General features: G+C 37.3%; 5 protein-coding genes and 1 long non-coding RNA gene across 8 annotated transcripts; 1 reads left to right on the forward strand and 5 right to left on the reverse strand.

Moving 5' to 3' along the window:
- Positions 1-449: 449 nt before the first annotated feature.
- On the reverse strand, positions 450-1,154 carry LOC118435057. The gene is made up of 2 exons (XM_035850166.1): positions 881-1,154; positions 450-802 (listed from the first exon to the last, which is right to left on the reverse strand). Exons 1-2 carry the CDS (start codon positions 1,005-1,007, stop codon positions 540-542), a joined length of 390 nt encoding a protein of 129 aa, XP_035706059.1. The 5' UTR covers positions 1,008-1,154; the 3' UTR covers positions 450-539.
- A 915-nt stretch (positions 1,155-2,069) lies between these two features.
- LOC110847830 lies at positions 2,070-3,386 on the reverse strand. Its single transcript, XM_022094843.2, has 2 exons — positions 2,765-3,386; positions 2,070-2,689 (listed from the first exon to the last, which is right to left on the reverse strand). Exons 1-2 carry the CDS (start codon positions 2,922-2,924, stop codon positions 2,295-2,297), a joined length of 555 nt encoding a protein of 184 aa, XP_021950535.1. The 5' UTR covers positions 2,925-3,386; the 3' UTR covers positions 2,070-2,294.
- A 231-nt stretch (positions 3,387-3,617) lies between these two features.
- LOC110847765 (abscisic acid and environmental stress-inducible protein) lies at positions 3,618-4,545 on the reverse strand. The gene is made up of 3 exons (XM_022094763.2): positions 4,385-4,545; positions 3,906-4,286; positions 3,618-3,835 (listed from the first exon to the last, which is right to left on the reverse strand). The coding sequence occupies exons 1-3, from the start codon at positions 4,446-4,448 to the stop codon at positions 3,831-3,833; spliced, it is 450 nt and encodes a 149-aa protein (XP_021950455.1). The 5' UTR covers positions 4,449-4,545; the 3' UTR covers positions 3,618-3,830.
- A 1,039-nt stretch (positions 4,546-5,584) lies between these two features.
- LOC118435102 lies at positions 5,585-9,343 on the forward strand. 2 transcript variants are annotated; one of them, XR_004834501.1, is made up of 4 exons: positions 5,585-5,786; positions 6,001-6,065; positions 9,102-9,130; positions 9,207-9,343. It is a non-coding gene; the product is annotated as an uncharacterized LOC118435102 (long non-coding RNA). The 2 variants fall into 2 exon arrangements; XR_004834502.1 differs by having other exon boundaries at positions 9,102-9,136; positions 9,207-9,322.
- LOC118435101 (FK506-binding protein 5-like) lies at positions 5,885-10,481 on the reverse strand. Its single transcript, XM_035850387.1, has 11 exons — positions 10,309-10,481; positions 9,994-10,246; positions 9,731-9,919; positions 8,711-9,629; positions 8,458-8,630; positions 8,191-8,364; positions 7,959-8,048; positions 7,337-7,869; positions 6,667-7,260; positions 6,225-6,400; positions 5,885-6,150 (listed from the first exon to the last, which is right to left on the reverse strand). The coding sequence occupies exons 1-11, from the start codon at positions 10,434-10,436 to the stop codon at positions 6,002-6,004; spliced, it is 3,378 nt and encodes a 1,125-aa protein (XP_035706280.1). The 5' UTR covers positions 10,437-10,481; the 3' UTR covers positions 5,885-6,001.
- A 479-nt stretch (positions 10,482-10,960) lies between these two features.
- LOC110846376 (integrator complex subunit 9) lies at positions 10,961-16,884 on the reverse strand. Of its 2 annotated transcripts, XM_022093098.2 has the most exons (12): positions 16,728-16,865; positions 16,038-16,217; positions 15,901-15,954; positions 15,696-15,822; positions 15,376-15,629; positions 15,148-15,281; positions 14,974-15,082; positions 14,718-14,902; positions 14,422-14,648; positions 13,936-14,330; positions 13,674-13,826; positions 13,367-13,590 (listed from the first exon to the last, which is right to left on the reverse strand). In XM_022093098.2, the coding sequence occupies exons 1-12, from the start codon at positions 16,734-16,736 to the stop codon at positions 13,465-13,467; spliced, it is 1,953 nt and encodes a 650-aa protein (XP_021948790.1). In that variant the 5' UTR covers positions 16,737-16,865; the 3' UTR covers positions 13,367-13,464. The 2 variants fall into 2 exon arrangements, with proteins under 2 accessions (XP_021948791.1, XP_021948790.1); XM_022093099.2 differs by lacking the exons at positions 13,367-13,590; positions 13,674-13,826; positions 13,936-14,330; ... (6 more) ...; positions 15,901-15,954; positions 16,038-16,217 and adding exons at positions 10,961-12,490; positions 12,627-12,867; positions 12,929-13,031; positions 13,113-13,230 and having other exon boundaries at positions 16,728-16,884.
- Between the last annotated feature and the right edge of the window lie 219 nt (positions 16,885-17,103).

A 17,103-nucleotide genomic window follows, 5' to 3' on the forward strand; every position in this document is an offset into this window, starting at 1 on the left:
AAACATCCCGATATTGGACCAGTGGATGAAATGGTGTTCTTGATTACACCAAAAAATTCATCTTAATATTTAAGTACAGTTTTAATTGTAATTCACTGTGTTTTTCAATGATTTATAAATACTGCTAAAAGTTTCAAAGAAGCGTTGAACATTAACTTTGTTGGTGAATAAAATTAACATCCAATGGAGTCGAGTCAATCCAATATGATACTCAGCAAGTAATACTGAATTTTTTATACTTTAATCGTGACCAACAATAAGTAACATTCATTTACACGTAATCCACCCTTTAAAAAACCATGAGTTGTCAAACGAATGAATTGTTCTAGTTATCCGAAATCGTTGTATTTTTGCCTGATGAAGATGTTCATTGAAATCTAGTAATTTTAAGAATAAAATCAAGTAAGAATCCCTGAAATTCGCAGACATATCTGATCATTTATAAATTATTTTTTTATAATAAAAAGTTTTAGTTTATTTCTTATAAAAATTACATCATAGAAATTAAATTTCAAAATAACTGAATTGTACAAATTTCCTCATTTATCAAATAATTCTAAATCTTCCTGTCTTGACCTTATTCCTTCCACGACTGTGGCATTACTTGAGGAGACGAGGGATCCGAAACCTCGTCGAATCATGTCCGTCAAACTGGATGAGAAGAGTGAGCGGGTCAAGTTGCTCATCATGTTCATGATGTAAGGTCTTCGTAGTGACATTTGAAACATCCCTGGAGGCTTCGTAACTTGAAAAGCCATGATGAACGGGCTCCTTTTCACCCTTGGATGGTTCTCAAGTAGTTCTGCAAAAATCGTTTAACTACATTTTCACAGCTACTAAACTTGGAAGATACTCGAGTAAAACACCGTAAAACCTGGACCTGTTTTCGTCTGGAGATCATAGTTGGTGGTTGAGAAAGGTAGAGCGTTTGTCTCCTTTGCTAACGAGGCAATCGCCACAAACACGAAGCACAATATTGGCAAACTCCAAAAGAAGTAGTGCACCATTCTTATCTTGCATGGGTACTGATGCTTTCGGACGACATTGAAATTTTTCGACGTGTTCACCCTCAAGAAAGTGAAATAACTAAATGGGGTTTACAAAGGACATGTGCATTTTATATATTTCGATTATGTCTTTGAAAGCAGAGCGACTTCATTGTGTGCGCAAATACAATTTAGATTTTCATTTCGACAAAGCGGGTGAACAATGCAACAACTTGGTGAGAATGAACAAAGACTTTTTAAGTACAGTAATAATGATGGCTTTTAACAACACCATCCAAGCCACACCTGAGTGTACGACCTACCTGTTATTTCAAGCGATTAAGACTTGTTAGGATAGGATGCAAAATAGGTTTATTTTCATTAGGGTTGTATATGTGTATGATCTACATACGCAGCACGAGTTATTTTGACAAGCCACGCATAAAATACTTTCCTTAATCGGCTGCTTTCAAATTACATGTCAATTCATCACCGGCATTAATATACATCTTTTTTATTGTTTGGTCATTGCAACAGTTTACTTTTCCTGCTAGCTAATCGTTAACTTGAATTTAAGGTCAAGAATTCATTCAACAACAAAGTACATTCATGTGTATAAATCACGATGATCTCAAGAAGACAAGTCATTTCCGTTATATGTAAATACATACGAATCAAAGAATGCACTATGTAATCTACGAGTATTGTGAACTCAAATACATATTATTATTTATTTTTTATTATGCTGTTACGAGTTTATGTATGAAAAGATTTCACAGTTCATTATTGTGGGCTTAAGTAGATAAACCCGCTTTATGTCCCTGGTCTGTCCGTCCGTTAACTCATCAGGGAACTAGATTTAAAGTTTTTAACGCTGCCAAAAGGTCACGGCAGGGTCAAAAGAGTATATGGGGTATCAAATTAAAGCTATTTCAGAGAGGTGTCGCTGGAAAAGTATTTTAGACCAGTATTTAACGATGGATTACATTAAGAAACATATTTGGTTTCGCCACTTTTTATATTCCGATTTTACAAGTGTTTTACATTATCAAATTGTAGTGAAATATTTTACTTTGGGGAAAGTTGCTATCATATAGTCTTGAATTAACTGGTAGTAGTTGAATGAATGTCTGTTAATGCAACTCAAACTCAAAACATTGTATGTATATTTAACAAATAAAATTTCAAGGAACAATTTATTATTAAATGTGCATGTATTTGTACAAATGCATAAATATGTATGTATTATGGTATGATTACAATTCTTCCTTTATATTTCAAAATAAAATAAAGTAACAAAACTTGTAATTATCCATTTGCAGTGGCTACACCTCCTATGACGGGATAATTTCCTGCAAATCCCCCATTGTTGGGCCTAGCCAACCCTCCAATGAAGGGTCGAAAAAGCAATGGAATGTTTGGTCTGGCAAGTCCACCAATTGATTGGCCAAACCCCCCACCACCATTTAAGGCCCCAAAAATGCCATACTGAGGAAACTGCTGAAATGGAAAGTAGCCTTGTCCCGTAGTTTGATTAAAGACTTGATCTGTCACGAACCCTGCACTAATTTGCACCGGTGTTGGCGTGGTCGTCGTGGTTGTAGTTGCGTCTGTTGCAGCTGTGGTTGTCGTTGGTGTGGTAGTGGTCGTACTTGTCGTAGTGGTGGAATATTTTATCGGACGAAAGTTAAAAGGCCTGAAAACTACCAAGAAAAGTTAGATCAGCTAAAATTGTGTTTTGTAAAAGTACTGCAAACTCCTAAAGGATTTAGTCTTACGCCAAATTCCTGATACTTTTGAAACGAGGAGGACGCCAAGAATGGCTACGAGAAGGAACAATTTTGCCATTGAAAATAACAAACAAGCAGACTGGAATTTTAACTTTCCCCTTCGTTCTAAATTTAGGAAGTGGTGAAATTGTTCTGTCCTGTTCTTCATTTTATGGAGTTTATCCAAGGATGGACTGTAGCCAGGTCAAAGACTTGAAAGTCCCGTTTAGTATTCATATAGTTGCAGCATGCATATTGTTTTTATGTAAATCCTTGTCGAATCACGTGTGTGTATCATTATTTAATAGTGCGTTGTTGATGTAAATATGTCTACAAATATGTAAGTCAGCTGAAATTAAGCCATTTAAATACCGACCGACCTACATTATACGCATCAATACAACATCAATAATATTATAGCAAATGAGCAATTATTTACAAGTGACCAAGTCACTAAACAATAATGTGCAGATGAATTCATGAAAGAGGCACCTCAGTTGTTAAACTTACAGTCCATTGTCCATTACCTGCAGCGTCATGAATTTTTACGCATGAACTTCTTTGTCACTTTCACATTCGGTCGTGGATTGACACCTGACTGCTGAGACTGACTTGTACGGAAGTTGGCCAAATGAGCACACTGATGGGAGCTTCTTTTTTAATGACGCTCCAAATGCGACGCTTCAATTATTCTTCAAAATCATTTCCGTTCAAACAGGGATTTAAATATGAATACTTAGTTGTACTATTTCTACATCACAAGTGCTCAGTTTTAACAGAAATGTAAAATCATGCATATCATGTGTATGATACTGTCACAGACAGCTATGCAAAATAGTAACTGGTTGCCAACAGGTGAAAGTGTTTTACCAATATCACGCGCTAACATAAGCATACTTATTACATTTTATGCTTACATTACAACATATTAAAGCGAACATGATTGTAACACATGAGAAATGTTCTTAACAAATGAGAATTGAAACATTCGTTAAGTAGAAACATAAATAAACAGAAAATAGATATTTGTCTTTGCAGATTTTTATTTTCTTCCAATAACGTTGCAAAAGTTGGCTTAACCTGTACAACACCAAAATGGTCATGAGTCTATAAATTCTTCAAATGTTGGATTATTTAACTGAGGTCTTACGTCCATATCCGATCCCACTTCCTCCTCCTCCTTGGTTGAATCCACCCCCTTGATAACCGCTACCTCCTCCAAATCCACCTCCTCCCTGATTGTAACCCCCACCATTACCGAATCCACCACTCCCTTGATTGTAACCACCACCACCAAAACCACCGCCAGAATTGTAACCTCCACCATTTCCAAAACCTCCTCCCCCTTGATTGTAGCCCCCACCAAAACCACCGCCAGAATTGTAACCTCCACCATTTCCAAAACCTCCGCCCCCTTGATTGTAGCCTCCTCCAGCCCCAAATTCACCCCCGTTGTAATTATTGTAAGCGCTGCCACCCAGGGAAGGACGGAAACTGCCAAAGCCTCCTCCTTGACGTCTCACCCTGTGTCCTGAAAATTCAACATGGCGATTGATAATAGGTGATCAATGACAGAACAAGTTGTGACACTTGATGTGACAACTTCTTATGACCAAGTAAAAAAAATACCATTGAAATCTTGGGCTAAAGCCGTGGCTAAGATGCCGAGAACAATCACGACGGTAAATTTCATAATAGAATTATGTTTTACTGTTATTCCAGGTGTCAATTTCTCAAGACTCTGCAAACTCTGGATTCTAGAGATTGCTTTATATACAGAAAAACCTTAAAGCACAGACTTCATTTAGCCCGAGTCATGTTCAGATGACTTAACTACTAATATTTAATTGTGTTAAATTAAATTAAACGATCTCACCTGAAAAATTGTCATAAACATGAGACATGGGATAGGAATCCATAATCATAATCTATTTTCTCATATATCCGGCATGAAAAATCTCTGCTCTTTTATGCCACTTTAATAAAGCTGTTGTGGGTCACCCGTTTTGTCCTCTTGGTACAAAATTTCTAGAAATTTACTTCACATTCGTAAATCTGCGATGATTACGCACCTTCATGACAAATTTCTAACCAAGTTCAAAAACCAGTGTGGATCACAATGTTGCTTCCCTCTGGCGAAAATATTTTTAATTTGACTTCATACCATATTCTTTAACCTAATGTGCACCTGCACCATATTGTCAAGTTCCAAATTTCTACGATGAGTTATAAATTTAGTGCTATTTATGTACCCCTACCATTTATGTATATGACCGGTCAACCACTGCGCCCATCATGCCCATCTTTAACTCATTACCTTTGACAGATACGTATTTTAAGACTATAAGTTAGTAAAAATCGGTTGAGTGGTTCGTTCGCTAGTGCGTCACAGACAGACAGACATAATAATCCCATAAGCCCTGACTCAGGCTAAAACGAGAGTTTGAAGGATTTTTGAAGGAGAGATGTTACTGGACTGGACCATTCATGAGATGCAGTTAAGACAATATTATCTCTTGAGATCAATGGTATTGGTCGAGAATAATGCTGTTTTTTCATGGTAATCAAGGCGTAAAAGTGATAATGGGCTTGCGGTGATAAAATATAAGGATGGTTGTGCTAGGTAAAATATAAGTGCTAGTTGGTCAACACTACTTTTCACATCATCTTTTGTCACCAGCTTACTCATTCTTGTTCGTTTACTGGATGTGGTAAGCATAAAAAATTGTCATAATTCCAAGCACACTAAATCACATCACATGCATGACACCAAAAATGGTATTTGTTATCAAGTGGTACAGCCAACACTCTCCTGGTTATCCGGTTGGATTTTGAGTCCAGAATTCCAAGGTTCAACTAAAGAAAATTCGATATGTTCTTGCAGTTCATCTCGTGGTAGATTCGGATGATTTGGTATTTTTTGTTTGCTAGTAACTTTGATTTTTTGGCAAATACCTTGAATGAAATCTCCAAGCGGAACCAATTATTTTAAACCGTCACTCCGTGCATGTCAACGAGACGTATATATAAGGTACACATTTATGTACATATACGTATACATAAATACAGTATATACAGTAATCCTATGATATTTGGCTGAATCAATAAATCAAATTAAGTTGTTTGGAATTTTTAAAGTCAAAAATTTAATAATCTTTCAATTTCAACCATAATCTCAAATTTCTCAATTAATCCGTTTTATTCATCACGTTAACTAATTAATTGTCATAAAGTTTATTCCACAGGTTAGCAATAATTCATGTTGCTTGCGTTCCATTGACTGGACTCGGGCTGTCGCGAGGAACGAGAGGTTTGAAAATATTTTTGCAACAAATGACCCAATTCGTAATTGTTTTGGTAATATTTTTGAATCTCGAGTACATGTTCATTTCTCTCTGCAAAATTTATTAAATACACAAAATTCACTAGGATAGGCTCATGAGTAAGGCATTATTGAGATAGTGACTACCTTTTAAAATCTTATTGTATTCATCGAAACAATTTTGAACGGTGTCCCATAAATCCTTCCCTTTTGGATTTAATAATGTCATAATTTTTTCCCAATATTGGGCCACCTGCATGTACATTGGGTACTTTATCCTTGCCAACTTTTTGCTCGTAATTTCTTCAAGGGTTGGAACAACACTAAATATGACAAAAAATTATCCCACTATTCATTATAGTCAATGAATTATGTAGCATGCAACATGTTCATTCGTCGTAATGTATAATGTAAAACTAAAGATAAGAAAATAAATAAACATAACTAAAGCTTCTTTCATACTTCATGTCGTACTCCCAATCCGGTTTTTCTATTACTTGGTTTATCGTAATTATCACGACAAAGTTTCGACCAAGCAAAAATAGGATTGGGAACAAGACATGATGATGACGTCAAATATGGACTTTACACTTTTTTTCTGTTGTTGTAATCTTCGATAAAATTTTTGAGAGCTGTAATCACATCTTGTGGGTCAATATAGAGAAAATTGTCACTCGAATCTGTGAAGCTGTCAAAGGAATGGATTGAAATTGTTCTCGAGTCATGTTCAGAGGCAATGTCAGAGTCTTGTTCTTTAGTGACGACAACTGATGACTGAATGACAGCAAGTGTCAGTATTCCGGCTTTCTCTTGGTCCCTTTTCTCCTCAGCCGTCAACCGTCGCGGTCGTGGTTGGGTAGGACATTGGTCGATTCCGCTTTCGACGTCTGTTTTGTTACTTTCCTCATCTCCCTCGTAATCATCTGCGGTTTCCTCTTCCTCTTCTTCCTCCTCCTCCTCCTCGCCTTCCTCCTCACCCTCCTGTTCCTCCTCCCTATAGGCTTTAGCCCTTGCTTTCTTGTCCTCTGCAAGTTTTTCCCTTTGCAGTTGCTTAACTTTCTCCTCTTCAAACATTTCGTCGCACCTCTGACCTATCTCGTCATTGAAGGTGTTCAAATCTTCAATCATCTTTACTCGATCAACAGACTCTAGCCAACTGAGGACAGTTGCTTTGCTGGTTTTCCTGTTTCAGAATGAATGAGAAATGCAACCCTAATGTTTGTAAACTAAAAGACTAAAAATAAAATTCAGATAATTACAATGAGCAATCAACCACTGAATCTTGGGATGGTCCTCGTTCGATAGATTTTTCCCCTTCTTCTTGTTCTGTATCCAAACTATCCAAAATTTCTTCCAGTTCTTTGTCAGATTCGGCAGCATTAATTATTTCCAGAATTGATCCCCCAGGGGAAGAAGGGCTGCAACATACCACATCACAGGGAACTTGCTCCATTTGCAAGTTGCTGTAAGCCGACGCTCTGGAGAGCATCGTTTCCCTTCGGTCGTCATCCCTGTTGACGCGAGATTTTTTGGCTCGGACTTTCTTAAGTTTTGCTTTCTTTTTTCGTTCCGCCTCTTCCCTTGCCTGTGCTTTTGCAGTTTTGCAGTCGCAATAAGTTGCAGGATCAATAATACCACACTCCTTAGAGTCGGAATCTGTGAGCTCGGAAATGTTTCTGAGAGAATGTTCTGATGTACCATCAGAGCCAGTGTCCAGATAAGCAGCTTTTCCGATGACTCCCGTCATGCTCACATTCATCTCAGCCATCCCAGCAGACACGTCTGAACCAAACTAATAAAGTTTGATACAATGTCTCATTTTAGATTCCTCCCGAAGTGATTTAAAAATTATCTAAACTATAAAGAATAATCATCACCTACCGCAGACATGACTCCCCTCATCACTTTGCAATACCGCAACATATATCGAGACAAACTCTGCATCTCTTCGACGGTGGTTATACCTAAGGCCTGGTGTAACAATGCCACATAAAACACTGTAAGTTAGAATGCGGTACAGAGTGGAGCAACATGCGTTTGTATGTATCTATGTATGCTTGTCCCATATCAATGGCTAATAATTGAAATAAACATTTAAATTAATCCAGCCAACCTGTAAAACTGCATCCAGGTTGACTAAATTTCTCTCCGTCTCCAACAAAGGTTCCAAAATTCTTTGTAACTCTTCTTCGACAATGAATCCACTTTGATTACAAATTACTTTTGCGATTCCTTTCATGAGACGACGTTGGATCACTGGGTCAGGGTCAGGACCAGGGATAAATTCCTGTTGGATTTTAGGGCAACACATTGTTAAGAGGTATACGTATACGACTAAGCAATACCTATGTACAATAATTATATTCGTGTAAAGTTTTACCAGAGATGATGTTGGCATAATGATGAGACTGGGATTCTCATTATTGCAAGCCAACTGGACATCGTCTGTTTTTGTTATAGTTTTATCAACTCCAATGGAGGAATTCTCGTCATCTTCATCCTCTGAATTCTCCTTTAATTGGCCTTTTGATTCCTTATTACTTTTTACGTTTTCTGCATCGATATAAATGTTCAATAATTAGTTGATGAGTTTTAACAGCTTCAAACCCAACTATAGTTATGTATGTACCCACGTTTATCAACAATGCTGTGAACCTTTTTTCGCAAACTGCTGTTAATCTCAATTGGTCTAGATTCAAAAACTGAAGAAATATCAGGCAGAGCATATTCCACACCCAACTGCGTTTCATACACAAATTTATCGCTGTCTAGCAAGCTTTTTACTTTGTCCCGAATAAGTTCTTCATTAGCTTCCCATAAATCGATAAACTTTCTATGATCAAGTAAACCAATATGTAAAGTTTTCTGCCCAAATGAATCTACTTGAGATTCCAATCGCAGAATTTCCTTTGTCAATTTCTCCGTGTGTTTCTTTCCCATGTCCATTTTCTTTTTAAGACTGGCTGCTTTTGTATCAAATTTATCATGAAGTTGCAGTAAAAGCCGTTTCATTCTATTTTTCAGCTCTACATTTTCCTTGGACCGACACTTAAGTACGTGTAAGTTATAGGTAACCTTTTCTAAATTGAGGTGACAGGCATACTTAATCTGCTCCCGTTCTTGAATTAGGACCCGAAGGTCGTCCTCCATCTTGTGTCGCAGCTGCCTCGCTTCCTGTTTCGTCGACGTGAAATGGTCATTAAGAATCTGAAACTTGGCGAGTGCATCCGACTTTCTCTCATCCAAATTCTTTTGCTCCATCAGTTCAAAGTGTTGAAGTAGATCCATCCATTCATTTTGATTGTCTTCCAAAAGCACTTCTCTATTTTTGCAAGTGTAATCCTCAATCAGATTGAGCTCCTCGATGAATGCTGTTCTCAATTCGTCTACAAGGTCATCAATCCGATCTCCCATGAGCATACTGTCTTTCTGGTATTTTTCTAAACTCCCCTCATAATCAAAATCATTCTCGTCCATCTCTCGACGAAGAAATATTATCAAGTCATCTTTTTTGGTGAGAAGTTCATCGCAGGATTCTTGTTGAGATTTCATCTAATAATTGAATGAATGTACATATAGAGAATAATGATATGCATGTAGATAACATCTGAATTGTGTATATGTAGAATGCATATTTACGACATGACATTCACCTGTTTGTACAGCTCCATTGGAAGCATTTTTTCCGCTTTCATGGCCCAGTTTGAAGCCAAAGCGTCATACATGGCTTGACTTTCCTCTGCTTCTTGCCGAAGTCTTTTTAAGTTCTCTTTTCGACTTTCTTCCTGCTTTTTCTGACGAACTTTCTCACGATACTCGGCCGCCACTTTTACATTTGTTATCTGATTATTACGGGATTTAAAGGGTCAGTATTCATGCAAACTGTTATATGGTTTCCTACATGTTAAAGCTATACCAAAACTTCACCATCCAGAATCATTTGCTCCAATTGTTTCCTACTCTCCTCAATCTGTTGATCTAATTGTTCGACAGCACTCTGATTCTTTTTCACTTCATCCTTTTCAATCTTCTCATGTTGTAGCTTTTTAGAGTGACCATGTCCACTCTTGTCACCACCAGCGTCAGCAGTATTCGGCTTTTCATCTTCTACAAGGAGCTCCATGGACGATGCCACTGAAGCAACTTCGCCCAGACCTTCCGCATTTTTTCTGGAATTTACCAATAAGTGAGTTACTAATTTAATAAGTAACAATAAGGACGAAATGTGTACCTGGCTGTGATTTTCTCTGCAATCCTGGCTCTCCTCTCTGCAATCCGCTGAACTCGAGCCTTGGTAAATTCAACAACAGCATCTTCAAGATTGGCCGGTGGGTGATCTCCTTTGACCTCTTCCTCCATTCAAAAAGGCGTAATTTTTGGTAAGCTTGGACTAATTCCACAGGAGGAGGAGGCCGAGGAGCTGCTTGCTACGAGAAAGTTGGTGTAGTTCAGTGAAAGGGAACCGTCTGAACCCAACCCAGGACAACTTTCACCAAGAATTGATCAAACAGTCGAATTCAGATACTCAGTCAGTAATGGGCAGAGAGAATGCACGGGCAAAGTTGCTGGGCAATCCCAGTCAATGAAAGAATCGGAATGGGGTTATTATTAATATCTATGCACTTTAATTTTAACTAATTTTGGTGTGATGTATGAAATCGGGCTCAATATTTATTCCTAAATAAAATTTATTCGGAAATTTTATAATAAATATTAGTTGGCTTGGGGAGCAGAGTAAACCCAATGTTGGTGTACGATTGCTTGACACATCGTAGAAACGATGTCAAAACGCAAGGTTGCTTGACACTTTATCATAATACATAATTGTAATTATTACTAAAGTTGTCAAGCAACCTTGGTCAAAACGATGTCATCGTGGCCCCTTACAATTCAACATTTATTGAAACGTAAAACATTTCTCGGCATCCCAAAAGGCTGTAATGGTCATGCTCTACAATCTACATACGTGTACTTAGGATAAGCATACATACAACGATAATTTAGCTACACATCCGTTCATATCTGTATTTATAGTTTAATAAATATTCATGTCATTTATGCTTTTATTTAAATATCAAGTAAGCGACGCATCGAGTATTTAACAACTTAGTACATAGAGGATAGCAGTTATCATGTATGTTTTCTTGATATAAATAGCTTAAAATTTGTTTTTACAACCTATCGTATTGTAAAAACAGAATAGTATGTCAAATTTACACTCCACATAAAGATAAAGGTGGTGGTCTTGTTGGAATATTATCCAGAGTAAAATTCGGAGCTCGGAAGGCTGCAAGTTCTTCTTCAGTTAAATCTGCTTCGTCTGTGTAAACAAATTTAGTACCCGGAGTCGTGCTGGGAAGTGCGCTTATACTCGGTGGTGGAGTACCAAGAATTGATGGCTGATTTCCTAAAGTAAATCCAGGTTGTACATTGGGGATGGAGGGGGTGCCAAAGAGTGACGAGGGTTGAGTGGGTTGCACTAGCGATGATTGTCCACCGCCAAAGCCAATTTGAGGTGTTGATGAGGAACTAAAGAAACTTCCAGAAGGAGGTAGTCCACTTTGTTGTTGAGGTTGAACAAAAGGTTGTGACCCCACATTTCCGAATAATATGTTCTGCTGTGGATTTGGCAGTGGCTGTCCTGTTAACAGCCCTTGCAGGGTCGGTGACTGAAACTGGCTTTGGGAAGGTGGTTGTCCGAATATAGAATTTTGACCTGGAGCTCCCAGATTTTGATTTGCCGTAGAATTACCAAATACATTTGATTTTGGTACAGACGAAAATAATCCAGATGATTGAATCACAGATGGTGACGTTTGTGAAAATAAGTTTGACGATTGAGAAGTTGCTCCAAAAACATTTTGTGTGACGACACCAAATGGAGAAGTACCAGCGGTAGATACCGCTGGGGTAATGGTTCCGAATAAACCACCGCCATTCGTGGCACTTCCGCCAAAAAGGCTTTGTTGTTGTCCCACAACCGGATTGGACACCGCCCCTCCAAATAATGATGACGCAGACGGGACCTGCGGCTGAACTGTCCCACCAAAAAGAGAAGGTGCTTGATTTCCAAACAAATTTGTCGTTTGTCCACTACTAGCAATTGGTTGAGGGGAACCGAATATGCTAGAAGATGGAGGAATATTAGAAGTCGAATTTCCACCAAATATATTGGATGTCTGTGTCATTGGGGCCGCTCCAAATATTCCTGAAGGTTGGCCTGTAATTGATACCCCTTCTCCAAATAAATTTCCTCCAGACGAAGGTGGACCAAATACATTAGGTGTTTGTTGAGTCATGGCGTTGCTCGCAAAAGGATTTGCAGCTATCAACCCTCCTCCGAATGGGTTTTGTGTTGAAGATGCTCCCATATCAGTAGAAGAAATTCTTTCACCTCTTACAATCACCCTTTCCTAAAAATATTTGAAAATCATTATTAACGGTACCCTGAGTAGTTGAATTTATTGAAAATTAAGTCAGAATGGTGAGATGCTGGGCACAATTATTTTAACTTCTTCAAATTATATGTCTCTCGTATATTGTTCATACCAAAATATTCCTAACTGCAGGTGAAATTTGTTGATATTGCATCCTAGTTTGCTGCATTGTTGATATTTCTTTACTCAGATCCAAAGGTAATTTGTTATTCAACATATAAAATCGATAGCGTAGTTCGTCCGGACAAATTTCTTCGAAACCGGGAAGACTAGGCTTTCCAGCCGGGCCGTAGCAACTGAATGGATATATATGACCTTGTTCCCATTCAATCATGTCTCGTTTCACCATATCACTGTAATAATCAAAGACAATAAATTGACAAATGGTTACCAATAATATAATACTTGACTAACATCATTGCATCCATATTCTGCTGAGATTTTGCTGCAAGATTGAGAACATCCTGTTGATTTTGACCCAATCCTCCAGTGTTGAAACTTCTTCCACCAAATGAACCTATAAAAGTAGGTAATTAAGTTAAGAGAAGTTTCTCTGGATAATGTATTGAATATAATTTTAGTGCTTTTGCAAAAATACCAAGATTGTTTCCTACAGCGTGATAAAATTTGCAATTGTCCCCGTATCGACATCCATTTGGAGTCCCGAAGAATCTGCACGGTACGACAGACATCTTAGTTCCTTATTAACAGAGATCCTGAAAATGATAGCCTCATTAAGTTGTTATTGTTATTGATGAAACTAACATATAGTAATAATACAAAATAATAATAATGCAAACAAGGGCAAACTCAGATATCCCATAAATAAAAAGTCGGCATTTTATAGGTTTCTATTTAGGGGTATAAAATGTAATATTTTATTGCATTTAATATTAATTTACAAATAATAATTGCAACAACGTTTTCTAATTCAAGAAAATGTAAATGACTTAAAATTCAGTAAGACAGGAAGTCAGTAAGCGTTTCAATCGTGTTCTTGATGATCCATCGCCCCCACTCCCGCATACTATGTGCGTGGAGGATGGTTCCACAGAAATCACGACGTCTTCATTGGGCTAAATAAAAATACGGAAATCAAATCATGGAATTCGTCGAATTAAATTCAAATTCGTCAAGTCAAAGAAGAATATATACTTACAATATTTATAACGAATCCAGTTGCCGTATGTACAATCTTTGCCTGGTTAAATCCTTCTTGTACTAGTTTGTGCATTACAATTGCAGAGTCTAATGAGCCCCATGTGTACTTTTCAGGAGGGCACTTGTATGGATCACACAAATCCATGCAGGGCTGTTGTTTTTAAAATAGGTATAACATAGGTATAGATACAATAAATTATAGCCAAAAACGGTCAAATGACAAACATATGTATAAGAAAGTTCCAAAGTCATAAACAAACCTTTAACAATCGATACTTGTTGTTCATTTTTTCAATTCCGGCAGTAATCGTAGACGCAGCCATGCCTTTATCGTCCTTTACATAAGGTTGCAATTCACTTGCCAATAGGGGGTCCATTTTTGCACAAGCAAAAGTATTCTTCAATTTGATATTTAATACTGATCCAGTTGATATTTTTTCAGTGTGTGAGTAGTCAATTGTAAACTCAGTCCGGTGAGGATTAGTTCTCGGTGGTGACAAATATTCTTCGTGTGTAACTAGAAGACGAGGTTTCAACTCCTTTATTAGTTTATTTGCTTGGTGAAAGTTTAGTGACGTGTCAATGGGGCAGTAGACCGTCTTCATTGCCAAAGGCTGATATGGAATTAAGCATTCCAGATGAGAAAATTCAGCCTCTGTGGAGTAAATAATATCCAAATGAATTAAACAAATAAATTGTGCGAGTAAATCATATCGAATGCTTGAAATTGTAAAAGCATGCAGTACCAGTGAAAATAATTGTGTTATTGTGATTAGAACCCCACGTTTCAATCAAGTGCGTGATATCTCCAAACCTCAGGCTGGGATGCCCACAAAATAAAATTGAAGGTTGTCGGACTTCACTTATATCGTGAAGGGCTTTGTAGTGCTTTAGGCGACCATCCTTAACAAGTTGGGCATGAGGAAAAGGATCCTCCGGAATGTAAACTTTCCTCTGTTTAGTATTGGATAACCTAAGGTGAATTGTAGAGGGATTAAATAATGATGCATGCTATGCAGCATGGACAAAAAATCTTGCATACCATTCGGCAAGAATGTTAGAATAGGCCAGTGATGTTTCAGCGTGCGGAGAAATAAAGTAGAAAGGAAAATTTCCATAACCAGCAGAGTCCAGATGAGTTGTGAGGCACTCAAAAAGATCGTATACAATGCCACTTGGATAACATGGGAAAATTACATTTCCTCCAGAACGTAGCGTATTAACAACCTATAATTCAAAGTCAGTAAGTATCAGTATGGTTTTGTATCCTTATTACTTTATATTACACAACTACTTACAGTCATGCAAACTTCCCCCATCATGGTATCCGGATTATAACTCGGTGCTTGAGTTAGTCCATTAAGAAAGAATACGTTCGCGTCTTTTAGAAGGGATTGTTCCATCGGACTAAAAAAAATAGCACTTAAACAGTGCACCTGCATTCTAGAACTACTATTATATGATAAGCATACCTCGGATGTGTTGTCAGAGTAGAAGACGATGTGACATAAACAATTTTATTTTTCTCAGATTTCAGAATCCAATTACAACTTCCCAATGAGTATCCTGAACTTACAGCTGTAGCCACAACTTTTCCAAATATATCCTGTTCAACAAATTGGAAATGGGTACAATACTAAAACATTGCATTTGCACACAGAATAATTACTATCTTAAATCAAGATCAATGGACGACTTACAATGTTTTCATTAAATCCTACAACCTGAATTTTTAGTAGCGCGTCGCTAATGCTCTTCTTTGAGTAAATCTCCCTCAGGTTTCGATTAAATGAATTTTTGCCCAGCTTAATCGGAAAGTTTAGAGAGGACTCCAGCATTTTGTAAATGTTTTCTCCATCTGCTTCTTTTGACAAAGATGCTCGCGGCTTTGGAACATTTTGCACAAATTCCACCAGCTCTTCCATGAAAAACTTTCCAATATTAACTGTGGGCTCTATAACAAAAACAACAAAGTCTTTGTACCAGCATTTGGAAAACACATGTTGAGATGATAACCAACCTGTTGCATACACATTTCCATTGAAATCTGGATGTTCCGTGAAGAATGGTAGTGCCAAAATTGATGACGAGTTGGATATCAAAATGACATCAATTTCCGAAATATCTATTGAGGATTCATGTGGGACCTGTGTGAAATAATATGTATTCACATATTTTTATATGACTAAATAATAGGTATTAAATAACTAAATAAAAACACGTACGCCGAGTAGTGGTGCGGAATCCACCATGACATAATTATTTATCTCGCATAATTCCTGCCGTCAAAATATTATCAAGCTCTTAATTTTGAGACATAATTTGCATAATAATTATTGAACAATGTTGTTTGGTGGATCACTTTTTCGAAATTGGCCGAGTAGTTTTGGAATCGTGGGACGAAGTTAAACTTGGAGTTGCCAGAGAGGGGGAGGGGGAGGTAGTTGAGGACGGTGGAGATATCCAAGGAACAGTCGAGCATGATGGTCAGCCCCCGCCATCGCAGAATCCCACACGGCTTCGAACATGTTCCTAAATTATACTGAAACAGCCAACCATCGTCCCTTATCATCAGTCCACCAACCAAATCTTCATGTTACCATTTACCAACCGTAAATTTCATGAAGGGTCGGTTAATTTGTTTGTAAAATTCGAAATATTATTAAATATTATATATATAAATATGCAGTATGGAAATCATGAAATTACTTATGTGCGTCTATGTATTTGATGCATGAAAATACTGACAACAGTAAAATTAAGTTGGTGATGATTAATAATTAACTATGAATGCATAAGTTAATGACAAATGAAATTCATTTAATGAATGATAATGATCAACGGCGATCCAAAATCCAAATCCAAAGAGTAGAGCTACTTGTACTTCTATAAACTCTATTTTCTCAAAAATAGAGAGTATTTTTTCTTGCTACAAATAGAGCTCTACTCTAGAACTCGAACAATTTAAATCGAATGCAATCATGTGAGTAATATGATGAACAACTAAAAAGCTAAAAAGAGTATCACGAAAGATAAAATTGTAACGACTTACAAATTTCATTGATGATGATAAACAGTTACAGCAAGATCGATGAGGTAATTGAGTTTCCTTTCAGTTCGAGGAGGTTTGGTTATCTTAACAAACGATGAATTTACACAATTAATTATTTCCGACGTCATTAAAAAACCCAAGCCGAGAATTTCCAAGTTGTTCCCTCGAGGACAAGTCGTCTCAACTTGCCTCATCTCTTACTTTCCGAAGTTCTGAAATTCTTTTGAATCATTTCCCGAGATCAAACGAAGTGTGTAAAAATAAGTTTATAATTTTTGTTGATAAGTCCTTCTCTTTTAAAAAGACTGGTAAATTGTATCCGATGATCGTCAACAGAGTGTGATTCTATATATTCCAAATTTAATAAAAAAAAATT

This window comes from Folsomia candida, unplaced genomic scaffold (assembly GCF_002217175.1).
Source record: "Folsomia candida strain VU population unplaced genomic scaffold, ASM221717v1 Fcan01_Sc003, whole genome shotgun sequence".
NCBI classification, from domain to species: Eukaryota; Metazoa; Arthropoda; class Collembola; order Entomobryomorpha; family Isotomidae; genus Folsomia; species Folsomia candida.